The sequence below is a fragment of the Sceloporus occidentalis genome, unplaced genomic scaffold (genome assembly GCF_023333645.1).
Source record: "Sceloporus occidentalis isolate IW3139 unplaced genomic scaffold, rSceOcc1.0.p SCAF_1, whole genome shotgun sequence".
In the NCBI taxonomy this organism is placed as follows: Eukaryota; Metazoa; Chordata; class Lepidosauria; order Squamata; family Phrynosomatidae; genus Sceloporus; species Sceloporus occidentalis.
Genome location: NW_028316981.1, coordinates 187,913,865 through 187,926,597, shown reverse-complemented (window position 1 = coordinate 187,926,597; position 12,733 = coordinate 187,913,865). Strand labels below are relative to the sequence as shown.

The 12,733-nt window shown below is 42.2% G+C and overlaps 1 protein-coding gene across 1 annotated transcript; it reads right to left on the bottom strand.

The window, feature by feature from the left end:
* Positions 1-2,188: 2,188 nt before the first annotated feature.
* Positions 2,189-12,348, bottom strand: FDX2 (ferredoxin 2). Its single transcript, XM_089487207.1, has 5 exons — positions 12,221-12,348; positions 8,356-8,392; positions 6,632-6,738; positions 5,396-5,483; positions 2,189-3,068 (listed from the first exon to the last, which is right to left on the bottom strand). The coding sequence occupies exons 1-5, from the start codon at positions 12,342-12,344 to the stop codon at positions 2,912-2,914; spliced, it is 513 nt and encodes a 170-aa protein (XP_089343333.1). The 5' UTR covers positions 12,345-12,348; the 3' UTR covers positions 2,189-2,911.
* Between the last annotated feature and the right edge of the window lie 385 nt (positions 12,349-12,733).

Sequence of the window (12,733 nt, the reverse complement as noted above, 5' to 3'; positions counted from 1 at the left end):
TCTTAATAAAACTCCTAAGGGCTGTTCAACAGTGGAACACACTTCCTCAGAGAGCGGTGAAGTCTTCCTCCTTAGAGGTCTTTAAACAGAGGATGGATGGTCATCTGTCAGGGATGCTTTGATTGAGAGTTCCTGCATGGCAGAATGGGGTTGGACTGGATGGCCCTAGTGGTCTCTTCCAACTCAACGATTCTATGATCCTGTTCTTTCTTCCTTTATTTTTCTTGTGTTTCACCTTTCTTCCAGGAGGAATCTTCAGATCCTGCTCAATAGATATAGTTTGTTGCTTCAGAGGAAAAATGGGTTGCAGTTTGCCAGAGAATCAATTTGTCTTACTGTGGAGAGCAAAAGTTTGGAAACCTTTGGTCTACAAGGGGAGTTCCTTCATCAGCTTCAGCTCTTAAACAAGCCCTCCAGTACTGGTGAGAAGCAGATTATACACACAACATACTAAAGGCTACCTTTCCTTGAACCCTGGGTAGGGATGTGGAGAGAAATGTTGCCAGTCTTTTAGGTAGAAAACATCTTTGGTGTGAAAATGCATGCAGTATCAACTAAAAATGGCAAAAAATAGGGAAGGCATTGGTCTTTTTGTTCTCACAGAAGGACAAAATATCTCAAGGTGGCTGACTCTATGCCCATTATCACTGAATATTCTCTATACCCCATGGTCAGTTACCTGCGTGGCTGTCAGTCACACAGCTACTAGGGAAAAAAAACACATTTAAAGGCTCTCTCAGGTCTAAAACACACTGCAGAAATAGTCCAGTTTGAGACTGCTTTAACTGCCCTGGCTCAGTGTTAGGGAACTGAGCCAGGGCAGTTAAAGTGGTTTCAAACTGGATTAAAGCAGTCTCAGACTGGAATCCTGGAAACTGTAGTTTATTGTGGCAGTTTGACAGAAAAGGCTATGTGTCTCACAAAACTTCCCTAGCACTGAGCAGTTAAAGTGTTGTCAAACTGGATTATTTCTGCAGTGTGGTTTGGAGATCAGAACCAGGGATGGTCTTGTCGTGCATCTGGATGAAGCAGCCTGCTGTAGTAGGCATCAGGAAAGTCAGGAGAAACAGATGAAGCCATCACTGTCTGGTGCAGCTAAAGAAGTACTGGCCTCAGGAGTCACAAGATGTACCATCGGGACTCCTCATAAATTAATAACATGTCCAACACTGCTTAGAAAGGGATTATAACACCTGATAAAACCTTAATGATAGTAGACTAGAACTCTGAGAGCCAATGTGATGTAGTGACTTGAGCGTTGGACTATGATTCTGGAAACCAGGGTTCGAATCCCCAGTCAGACATGGAAACCCACTGAGTGAACGTGGGCAAGTCACTGTCGCTCTGACTCAGAGGCAAATGCAAACCTACTCTAAACAAAGAAAATCCCATCATAGGTTCACCTTAGGGTCTGCTATAAGTCAGAGATGACTTGAAGGCACACAAACTAGACCTCTACTTGTGGATCTCTCCCTCTGCCTTGCTAGCTCCCCTTGATGACACCCTTTGTTAAATTCGAATTGCTGAGATGACAGAAAAGGCACAGAGGCTGAAAATCCAGGCAGCTACTGTATGGGAAATGGCCAAAGTTTAACCAACACTTCTTTAATGGCTACAGGTGAAAGGGCAACATGGGATGGAGGACCTGATGTGCAGTGATCAGGCATGATGGAAAATATAGCCCCACAAACTCTGGCGGGCCACAGGCTCCTCGTTTCTAGTCTAGAGAAATCTGCCAACTCCAGCAAGTGTCAAAATGTTAGGTAAATGGCTTCTGTAGCTTATTTCTCAACAACTACTATTGTATTAACTGAACAGTGTTCAATCCTTTTCCCACCTTATATTGGGAGATCTACCTTGGGCTTTGGGGTAGACTATGTAACTTTAAATAAAAGGGATTTAACCCATCACCCCTTTTCTTTATCATAAGCATACATATGCAAAGGGATCTTGTAGCACCCTTGACACTAACTGAGTGAAATAATTTGTAGCATAAGCTTTCGTAGACTTGGTTTGCATCCTCAGATGCAAGACCAGATCCACAAAAGCTCATGGTACAACTACTTTCACACAGCCCCAAAGGTGCTACGTAATGCATGTCTTTGAATAGTAATACATATATACTCCTGGTCAGTACTAAGCTATAGATTCTCTTTGTGATATATTCTGCATACACCATACTGTTTATGAAGGCAAAGACAGCAACAGTTTTTGATATCTTTACTGATACAAGCCAGAAGGGAACTGAAGCACATATACTTCCTTCCCCTAATTATCTGGAGACTCAAATTAAATAACAGAAACATATACCCATTTTCCCACAATCAAATGATAGATGAGAGACAAGAAGGCCACTGTGTAGATTAAAGCATTGCTTGTACAACAGAAGAAAACAGAACAAGAAAGCTAAAGAGAATTCCAGCTGAAGTGCTTGTCAGAGTAAATCATGTTTTTCCCCCTGTATGCAGTCAAAACTCACTGCACAGATCCTGATATCTCTTTTCTGAAAGGCTGCAATTACTGTGTAGATATCTCTCCTCTCCCCATTAAATCTCTTCCATTGATGCCTGCACAGCTGGAGCAAGGTTCCAGCTCTCAGCAACCTTCAAGTACCATAAATGAGGCTTATTCTTAATCCAGCCATGGCTTTTGAAAGAAGGCATAGAGAGAAAGACATCCACAGGAAGCTTAACACTTAACTCATTATGAGTGGCTCCTACTTGGTGGATCCTTCCTCAGCACCATCCTCTTGCTCATGGAGCAAACTATTTTCTTATTCTTTAAAGAAAGAAAAATAATAATCCCGGCTGCTCTAACTCCTCCTCTCTATTGCTCTCTGAAGCCTGCTTCTTAAACTTGGGTCAGCCTCACTTTGGATACTGGTCCAGCCCCGGGATCTCAAGTAATGAGATCAGTGAGGTTTGGGGACATGCCCATCCACATAAAAGTTCCTGGTGATCTTGGGGAGAGTGAACTCGGTCCCCTCCAGTTCTTTGGTAAGGATGATCTGGCAGCCTAGGCGTGAGTTCTCCTGAAGAAGTGGTGCCATGTCCAACATATCCTCCTCCCTAGGGACAGAAGACAGGGGTCAGAAGTGCCAGGCATTGATTATTATGCTAATTTATATTGCTAATTGTCAAATTTATTTATTTATTTATTTATTTGTTTGTTTGATTTTATACCCTACATTTCTTTGGGACTCACTCATGGCATCTCAACACAAATAAAAACGTGATCAAGTTATAACACAAAGATAACAGCAACAATATTTTTAAATTGTAAGATTCCAACAGTAAAATTTAAATTCTAAGATGAAAAAGAAAAGCAATGGGGGACCACAATCTACAATAAGCAGCAAATAACAGCCATGTTAAAACATGGCAGGACAGGCTGTCACTTTAAAAAACAAATATAGCTAGAGGTTATTGTAGCACCTTTAAGACTAACTGAGAAAAAAGTTTGTAGTATAAACTTTCGTAGACTACAAATATAGTATACTACAATCTTGTAAATACTACAAACTTCTTTCTCTCCAGCTCAAAAGTGCTACGATATTACATACTGATCTAGAAAAAAACAAAACTATGCCTTTGGATTCAACAATGTGGTCCTTCCACATTCGCTGGGGTTACGGGTGAAGGATCCTTGGAAATGTGGAAAAAACATTTTAAAAACACTATTCTTTTTACCTGAAAGAACACTTCTCTAGGAATCTCAGGGTCCTCCAGTGCAGCCCTATGGTCAACATCTGCCTCATGCTGGAAGACTGACAAATGCCTAGAGAAGTGTTTTCTCTAGGAACTTCTCTAGGTGTTTTCTACAGCACAACTCTATGGTCACCCTCTGACAGAGTTGTGCTGGAGGACCTGGAGATTCCTAGAGAGAACATATTAATCAAAACTGCAAAGAATCAAATCCACAAAAGTCAAAGCCACAAATGTGGAGGGCCAACTGTATAGTCAGCTTGATATGTTAAAGATATAGTGAAAGAAGAAAAGTATTTGCTTGACATCTGCAGGACATCAGAGAAGGAGCTAAATAGTCCTTCCTAGCAAGGGAGTTTCCAAATTTCAGTATAATCACTGAGAAAAGGTGACTCACATACTTTCTGAGTCTTTAAACAATTATTCTGAGTGATCAACTAAAAACTGCAGCCCTTGTCAATTCCTAAGGGATAACATTTTTAGGAGAGCCAGTGTGGTGTAGTGGTTTGAGTGTTGGACTATGGAGACCAGGGTTTGAATCCTCTGTTCAGCCATGTAAACCCACTGGGTGACCTTGGTCACACTCTCTCAGCCTCAGAGGAAAGCAAAGGCAACCCCCCACCCCACCCCTGAACAAATCTTGCCAAGAAAACCCTAGGATAGGTTCACCTTTGGGTTGCCATCAGTTGGAGATGACTTGAAGGCACACAACATCAAAAAACACTTTTAGTCCTTTATTTTAACTGATTTTATATTTTCTTGGATAAAGGACTTTAAGGAACATATTGCAATGGTAATGTTAGAAAATTATTAGTATCTTGATATTCTACTGGTGCCTGATGCTGGGGTCTCTTGTTTAACAATAGTGTGGCTTATATAATGTCAAATATCTGTGTATTATCTTTAGACTTTCCACTAGTGAAGATATTCAAAACATGTCAGGCAATATTTGTTGCACTTGTTGTATCCCTTCTCTGTGTCATTCCCTCCCCGCACTCCAAAACACTATGTCCATAGGAAACTCTACTTACTCTACAATTCATGGACAACAAACATGCGTGAGAATGGTTGCAACTGAAGTTATTTCAGTGACTGGAACTCTCTGTGCTAGCAATTAAATCAGATTTGGTAAGGAAAATTAAGTGATGGATATGGAAGGTGAGCTGGTATATGATGGGGACAGGTGGCTTAGGAGAACTGGTTGGAAAATATTTAGTTGTAGAGAACAATTACATGTGATTTGCCTATGCTGCAATGAGATGCAAAAGGCCAGAACTAATTTAGGTTTCATGGGAAGAGGTAAGGCTTAGGAAAAAAATGGAAGCATCCTTTGCAACACTACATGGTCCCCTATGGCAGCAATGGGCTCTATGCAATTGTCTCACCACACTCTAATTTTTTTTTGGGGGGGGGGTGTCCCATGAAGTTTCTGTCATATCGCTGATATTGTGAGGAAAACGAAACGAATAGCTCAGTAATTTACCATTTGGTTCAAGATAAAAGCAGCATAGAACGAGACCCTCCAAAGCTGATCTGGGCATCCTCTCAGTATAGAAAGGAAGGGTGCCATAGAAGCCTTTTACACTGGATGTATACCTGCCTATTTCTTCACCTCTTGGGAGACAATCTCAGGAGGTGACCTGGCTCCCTCAGATGTCAGCCATAGAAAGAGAGCCAAGAAGGTTCCCTACCGTTCATCAGGGGATGGAAGCTTATCCACGAAATCATGGCTCACATAGACGTGACAGGTAGAGCAGGCTAGGGAAGCTTCACAGGCACCTGGGGAGACAAACAGGAGCTGTCAGAGGAGGCTGGCAGGAAATAACCATGAGCCCTTGCATACTGACACTGTTCAGCCTCTTTTGTTCCGGATGGTTCTTCTGTTAAACCATGTGGAGGCACCATGTGAAAGCAAAGGAGGCTCTGTGTACCCTTCCGATCATGTGGCTTATGAAAAAGTGTATGGACTAGAAGAGGGAAGGGGAGCCATGGTCCTCTCAATGTAGCAGCACTGCAATTATCATCATCCTTCACCATTAGCTATGCTGGCTATCACAATGCAGTCCAACAACACATGGAGCAATAGGCTGTGTCCATTCCTGCCACAGAGCTAGAAAAGGGCAAGCAAAATGAGGCAAAATGATGACTCTTTGCTACCAGGAAATACTAAAGCCCCTGGGACTCAGATATGCTTTCATATCTAAATGGGGAACATGACCAAGCATGGGTGGTTCACTCTGAGTTTTTCAGATTTTGTTGACTCCCAGATCTCCTCTTAGGTTTGCAAAGGGATTTTGTAGCACCTTTAAGACTAACTGAGTAAAAGAACTTGTAGCATTAACTTTTGTGAACTTGACCTACTTCCTTAGATATATGGAATTAACCAAGTGTAATAAAGCTTATGATACAATGCCTTTCTCTCAGTTAGTCTCAAAGGGGATACAAGGGCTCTTTGCATACTGATATTCCAGACTAACATGACATTGACTACTTTTGTTAGGGCTGCAGGGAACAGTAGTGCTCAGACACCTGCAAATCAGTAGGCTTCTCTTGCCCAGTTTTGCTCTCTGATATTACTGGCACTCAGGTTCACCTGATGAAGATGATGGAGATTCAGATCAGAGGAAAAGGAGTACAGCTTCACAGAACTTGTAAGTAACATCGATGAGCCACTGCCACAAGCTGTGCTGATGGCCACTAGCTTAGACCAGTCATGCATGTATTTGCTACTCATTCATGGGGTACCTCTTTGTCCAGAGGCAGTTTGTTTCAGAACACCACTTGCTGAGGGACAAAGGGTGAGGGGGAACTATAGCTCTCTTGTCCTGCCTGTGAGCTTCCCATAGGTATCTGGCAGGCCACAGTTGGAAACAGGATGCTGAACTAGAGAGTCCCTTATTCTGATCTGGGATGTTCTTATGACATACCTTCTAAGTCAATGCCATGTCTCTGGGCCAAGCGGAGCACATCCTCTCCAACTCTGCCTTGCACTGGGACCCTTTGTCCAGACCGGTCTATGAACACCACATTCACTCTGCAGCAGAATAAAACACATAGGAAAAAAAAATCTCAATTTATAGACTGCTCATGATGGTCAGATGCTGAAAAGCCACAAACAAGACTGCACAAAGGCCTGAATCGGCTTTTCTCAACCTTTTTACCCTGTTGAGACCCTTGAAATAATTTTCAGATCTCAAAGAACCTCTACATAAAAATTATATCTATAGCTCAAAAACATTGTTATTGATTTATTTTTCCAAACACAGTCTCTTACAGAATCCCTACTGATTTCTTGGAAGGAGGTGATTATGGCCCAGCCCCTCACTGTCAGCCTCAGTGGTGGTGGTGGTTGTAAAAAAAGAGTGGCGAGAAGGAAAGCTATGTCTGCCCTGAGTTAATTAGAGGAAATGAAATTAATTAATTGATTAATTAATAAATTTAAGAAGAAACAAACAGTACATGCTTCAGGCCCATATGGATTCTAAACTAGACAATTAACCTTCTGGGTTAGAAAATGTTCAAGTAACTAACTGGTTTCATTTATAAACTTTTATTTTAGAATAAATGTGCATCTACACCTATTGATTATAATAGAAATAGTTAAAGAATCCCCATACCTAGAATCAAACACTGACCAGAATGGTGACAGCAGTCAAGATATAAGAAGACTAGGAAAGGGAAGGGCAGCTATGAAGGAACTAGTCAAGATCCTAAAGACATACAACTGAGCATTTAAGTCAGAATCATTCAGGCCATTGTATTCCCCATTAACATGTACAGATGTGAGAGCTGGACAGTGAAGGAGACAAACAGAAAGAAAAATCAAACTCATTTAGAGATGTGATGCTGGAGAAGAGTACTTAGGGTACCATGGACAGCCAAGAAGACAAACAAATGGGTATTTGAACAGATCAGACCAGGGCTCTCCTTGGAAGCCAAGATGATCAAGTTGAGGCTATCATACTTTGCCCAGATAATGAGCAGGCATAGATCACTAGAAAAAACAATAATGCTAGGAAAGGTAGAGGGTAGAAGAAGGAGGGGAAGACGATAGACCAGATGAATGGACTCAATTGGGGGGGGGGGGGTTTATGGGCATGGGCTTGCAGGACCTGAGCAGAGCAGTGGAAGATAGGGAAACTTTGAGATGTCTCATCCACAGTGTTGTCATATGTCAGAATCGACTCAAGGGCAGCTAACAGCCACAACACTATTGGTTTTGAAGGGACATGGGTGAACCCAAGGTAAAATTTACATCAGTTATGTTATCAGCCAGTTAAATTGTGCTATAGCCTCTCCATGCAAGGTGACTCAGAGGTTATGCAACAATTTAACTGGCTGATACATCCCAGCTTGATCATGGAAATTCACTGGGTGACCTTGGGCAAGTTACATGCTCTCAGAGGAAGGCAAGAACAAATCTCCTCTGAACAAATCTTGCCAAGAAAACTCCAGGGTAAGGTTGCCTTAGGGTTGCCATAAGTCAGAAATGACTTGAAGGCACACAACAACAACAACAACAACAACAGCAACAACAACAACAACAACGTGTATGGCCTACACTGTCCACAAGAGGGGTACACAAATCCATCTGCCTGAGGTTATCTAAGTTTACTTTGATCCCAGAAAAATAAAGTTTCCTGATACTCACACTTCTGCAGCACAGCTCTCTTCTGCTTGAAAGGCCACTGGAGGGGAAAAAGCCACAGTGTTACCAACATTCATCTGCAACATGCATGGCCTTGTTTGTTCTAATAACCTTGAGGTACTCTACACTACTTCTCCAACTATACTACACTATGAGTTGCATTGCATAACTTGACATGTGAGGAGGGGTCCACCCAAAACGCAGTGTGCTTTTGTGGCCAATTTGTTGTTTTAAGTTACAAATGCTGGCTGGTCACATTTTCATTACAATTGTATTCCTCTTGTTATCTTGGCCAGAGACAGAGTAACATTCTTAATTGCATAAGAGCTTCTTTTGCATTCTTAATGGGGAAGAAAATCAGCATGTTTCAAACACAAGACACAAAATGTAAACCACAACATCTGGGCAAATACTATTGAAAGACTGAGCTATGCAGTCTCTGTTTCAGTTACTTCCTTTGCTAGATGACCTCAGACAAGGCACTGTTCTCTTCCCTAACTGGGGATGGGAAACAAATGGACACCTCGCAGGGTTGTTCTACACATTACTGAAACAAAAATATACATGAACAACTTATGCTGTTAAGTATTATGACAAATGGAGGAGGATGCAGAGAGCATATTCATGGACAAATGGAAATTAACAGGACCTGCATGTCCTTCTATAGGGCAGAAGGTGAAATTGCGTCCTCAGACCATATGCAGGGGGGGGGGGGGAAGGTGGTAGAAGACATGGTGGAAAAAAGAGATACAGGTTGAGTTTCCCTTCTCTAAAATGCTCCGGACAAACATTTTTTGAGTTGGGGGTGTGATTTTATTTTTTGGATTTTGGAATATTTGCATATACTTAATGAGAATTCTTGAGCGGCAGGATCCAAGCCTAAACATGAAAATCATTTATGTTTCATAGACACCTTATACACAAGGCCTGAAGGTAATTTCACACATGGTTTTTAAAATAATTTTGTGCATTAAATAAATGTTGTGTACACTTAACTATCAGAAAGCAAAGGTGTCACTATCTCAGCCACCTATGAAAAAAGCTTTGGATTTTGGAGGGTTTCGGATTTCATAATTCCAGATGACAGAGACTCAACTTGTATTTCCAAATTTTGTAAAAGGATCCTAAAAGTGCTACATTTAGAAAGAAGTTTGTCTGCCATTTTTAAAGGGTAAAGCTATCATTCCTGTCTACATTCTGAAGACACAAAAATAATGTTTACTCCTATTGTTAATCTGACTATTTTCTTACAAACTCCATGTTTAGAATTGTATACAATGGTAGATAAAAAATCAATGATTTAAAAATAAATAAATAGATCAGATTTTTAAAAATTGCAATCAGAATTTTTTAAAACTGAAATCAGATTTTTAAAATTAACGGCTTATAGATAAACAGTTCTCTAGACATTTGTAGGTCCTGCAGCATGACTCTATGATCAACTTCTGGCAGATGTTGACCATAATGTAGCACTGGAGGACCTGGAGAGAGATGTTCTTTTAGGTAACAACAACAACAATAACAACAACAATAATTTTTATTTATATGTCCCGCCTCTTCCAAGGATCAAAGCGAGATTACATCATTAAAATAATACAATGCAATTGAACAGTCAATAAAATACCAATTCCTTAAAATCTCCAAACATCAATTCATATACCATCATACTTAGAGAGGGGGGTCTTAATCATCATTACTATACCAAATCCGATGGGAAAGCCCGCCAGAAGAGATCGTCTTTAGTGCCTTCTTAAAGGCACTAAGTGATAAGACGGAGCTCCTCTGGCAGACTGTTCCATAATTTAGGGGCTGCAGCAGTGAATGCTCTATGGGAAGTTGCGGTTAATCGAGTATTCTTCCCTGATGTTCTGAGGTAAAAAGAATACAGTCGGCCCTTCTTATACAAGGATTTTTTTTATACACGGATTCAAGCATCCACGGTTTGAAATGTTCAAAAAAAGTATAAATTTCAAATATCAAACCTTGATTTTCAATTGTTTATAAGGGACACCATTTTGCTATATCATTACATTTAATGGGGCTTTAGCATCCATGGATTTTGTTATCCATGGGGGATCATGGAACCAAACCCCAGTGGATAACAAGGGCCCACTGTAGTGTTTTTATATTTGTGGTTTTTTCACATTCACAGGGGCTCTTAATCTCAAATCCCAGCAAATGTGGAGGGACCACTGTATTAAGCTTATAGCGAGGAAGAGTTCCTTTTTGGGAGGGAGAGGGAAATTATTAAATTGAGTCTTTCTGAGTAGTGGTTAAAATTGTGACTTATATCATGATTAAAATCAAACCCACCCTGGTTGCGCCAACAAGCTTGATGAAAGCCTCCAAACATAAGAGTCATATCTAAGCCAGAATGCTTTCTTGTGGGCATCTAATGCATAGTGGCAGATGTTTGTCCCATGGAATTTGTGGACAGACTCTGGGTCCAATCCACACTGCAGAAATAATCCAGTTTGAGACTGCTTTAACTGCCCTGGCTCAATGCTAGGGAATTCTGGGACCTGTAGTTTTGTGAGACGGTTAGCCTTCTCTGTCAGAGAGCTCTGGTGCCTCAATAAACTGCAATTCCCAGCATTCCCTAGCACTGAGCCAGGGCAGTTAAAGCGGTTTCAAACTGGATTATATCTGCAGTGTAGATTGTAGACTGAGAAAAAATTGTTTGTTACTTTGAAAACAAGCCTGACATATCAAACCACAGGCCTAACCTACTCCAGCTCCCATTGTAGAACCCCTTCAGTTTGGAATTCTTCTTTCCTGGGCAGCTGGAAGGAGCAGTGCTGTTTGGAGCAGGGCTGCCAAAGCAAACAACTTCGTAAAGGTTATTTTGGAGCTCTGAGGCCCAGACTGAAGGACATTTGTGGTGACAAAGCTCTTTAGAAAGGAGAAGAAACACCACCAGAACAGTCCTGAAACATTTTTGTGACTACTTCACCACTACAGTATATACATTTTATTTTACTTAAAGTATTTCTGTATGGTCTTCCAGCCCACAAGGGTAATGAACAAGGATAAAACCTTTTGTTCTTTGCCAAAGGGTTAGCATATGTGTTTGTTGTTGTTGTTGTTGTTTTCCTCCAAGTCATTTTTGACTCATGGGGTTTTCTTGGCAAGTCTTCTCAGAGGGGGCTTGCCATGGCCATCCTCTGAGGCTGGGAGAGTGTGCCTTCTTGCCCACGGTCACCCAGTGAGTTTTTTATGCTTGAGTGGGAATTGAACCCTGATCTCTGGAGTTGTAATCTAACACTGAAACCACTACACCAGTGTAGCCCTCCAGATATTGTTGGGATTGCAACACCCAACATATATCACTGGCTATGCTTGCTAGGGCTGATGGCAGTCCAACCTCTTTCTTTCTTGGCCACCACTGAGGCAGTTTTTTCCTAGTGGGTGGGCAATCTGGTGTGGAGGGAGAGGCAGGCGTTTGAACCCTCAAATCAGCCAGAAAGGGGTACTGAATGATGCCCTTGTGCCAATCAATGCCACTCTTTCTGCCTAACTTTCTCCCAAAGGACACTTTAAAGATTGGAACAGGGATAATGGAGATGTAGTGGCTGCTGTGTATAGCCATGTGAACCCCACTGGGGTGACTTTGGGCCAGTCCCACTCTCTCAGCCTCAGAAGATAGCAAGGGCAAACCTGAAGAAACCTTGCCAAGAAAACCCCATGAGAGTGGGAGACGACTGGAAGCCACACAACAACAACAACAACAACAACAACAACAAATGCGTATTGTAGGAAGCTGTACCAACTTCCGTTCCCAGAATTGCATGGCATGGAGCCGTGGCACTCCGTTCGAGGGAAAGGGGCAAAGGAGGAGGGGGAGAGGCAGGGCCGCCGGGGAACCCACCTGCCGTGCGGAACCTCCGCCTCAGGGCCCTGGCGGTGCTCCCCAGGAAGAGCCGGAGCGCCCGGGCCTGGCCCAAGCTCCCGCCGCCGCCGCCGCCGCCTCCCGCAGCCATGGAGGCCGCCATGACAGTCGCCACGTGACCCAGGCGGAGGGAGGCCTCTGGCGGGCGGCTGCGGGGTTGGCCTTGCCTCCTGCGTTCCAGCCCTCTCTGACGTGGGCGGCCGGCCCCTAGGGTCTCTCCATTGCTTCCCCTGAGGAGGCTGAGAGAGTGTGACTTCTTGCCCGAGGTCTCCTGTTGGATTTCCATGGCCACACACAGCAGGAAATTATATATATATATATATATACACACACAGAGAGAGAGAATGTGTACATACTGTGTATGTGTATTTAGATTGTGTATGTGTATGTATGTGTGTATAGATAGATATGTGTGTGTATTTAGATTGTGTATGTGTACATACTGTTTATGGTACGTATGTATTTGTGTATGTGTATATATATATAGTGTAT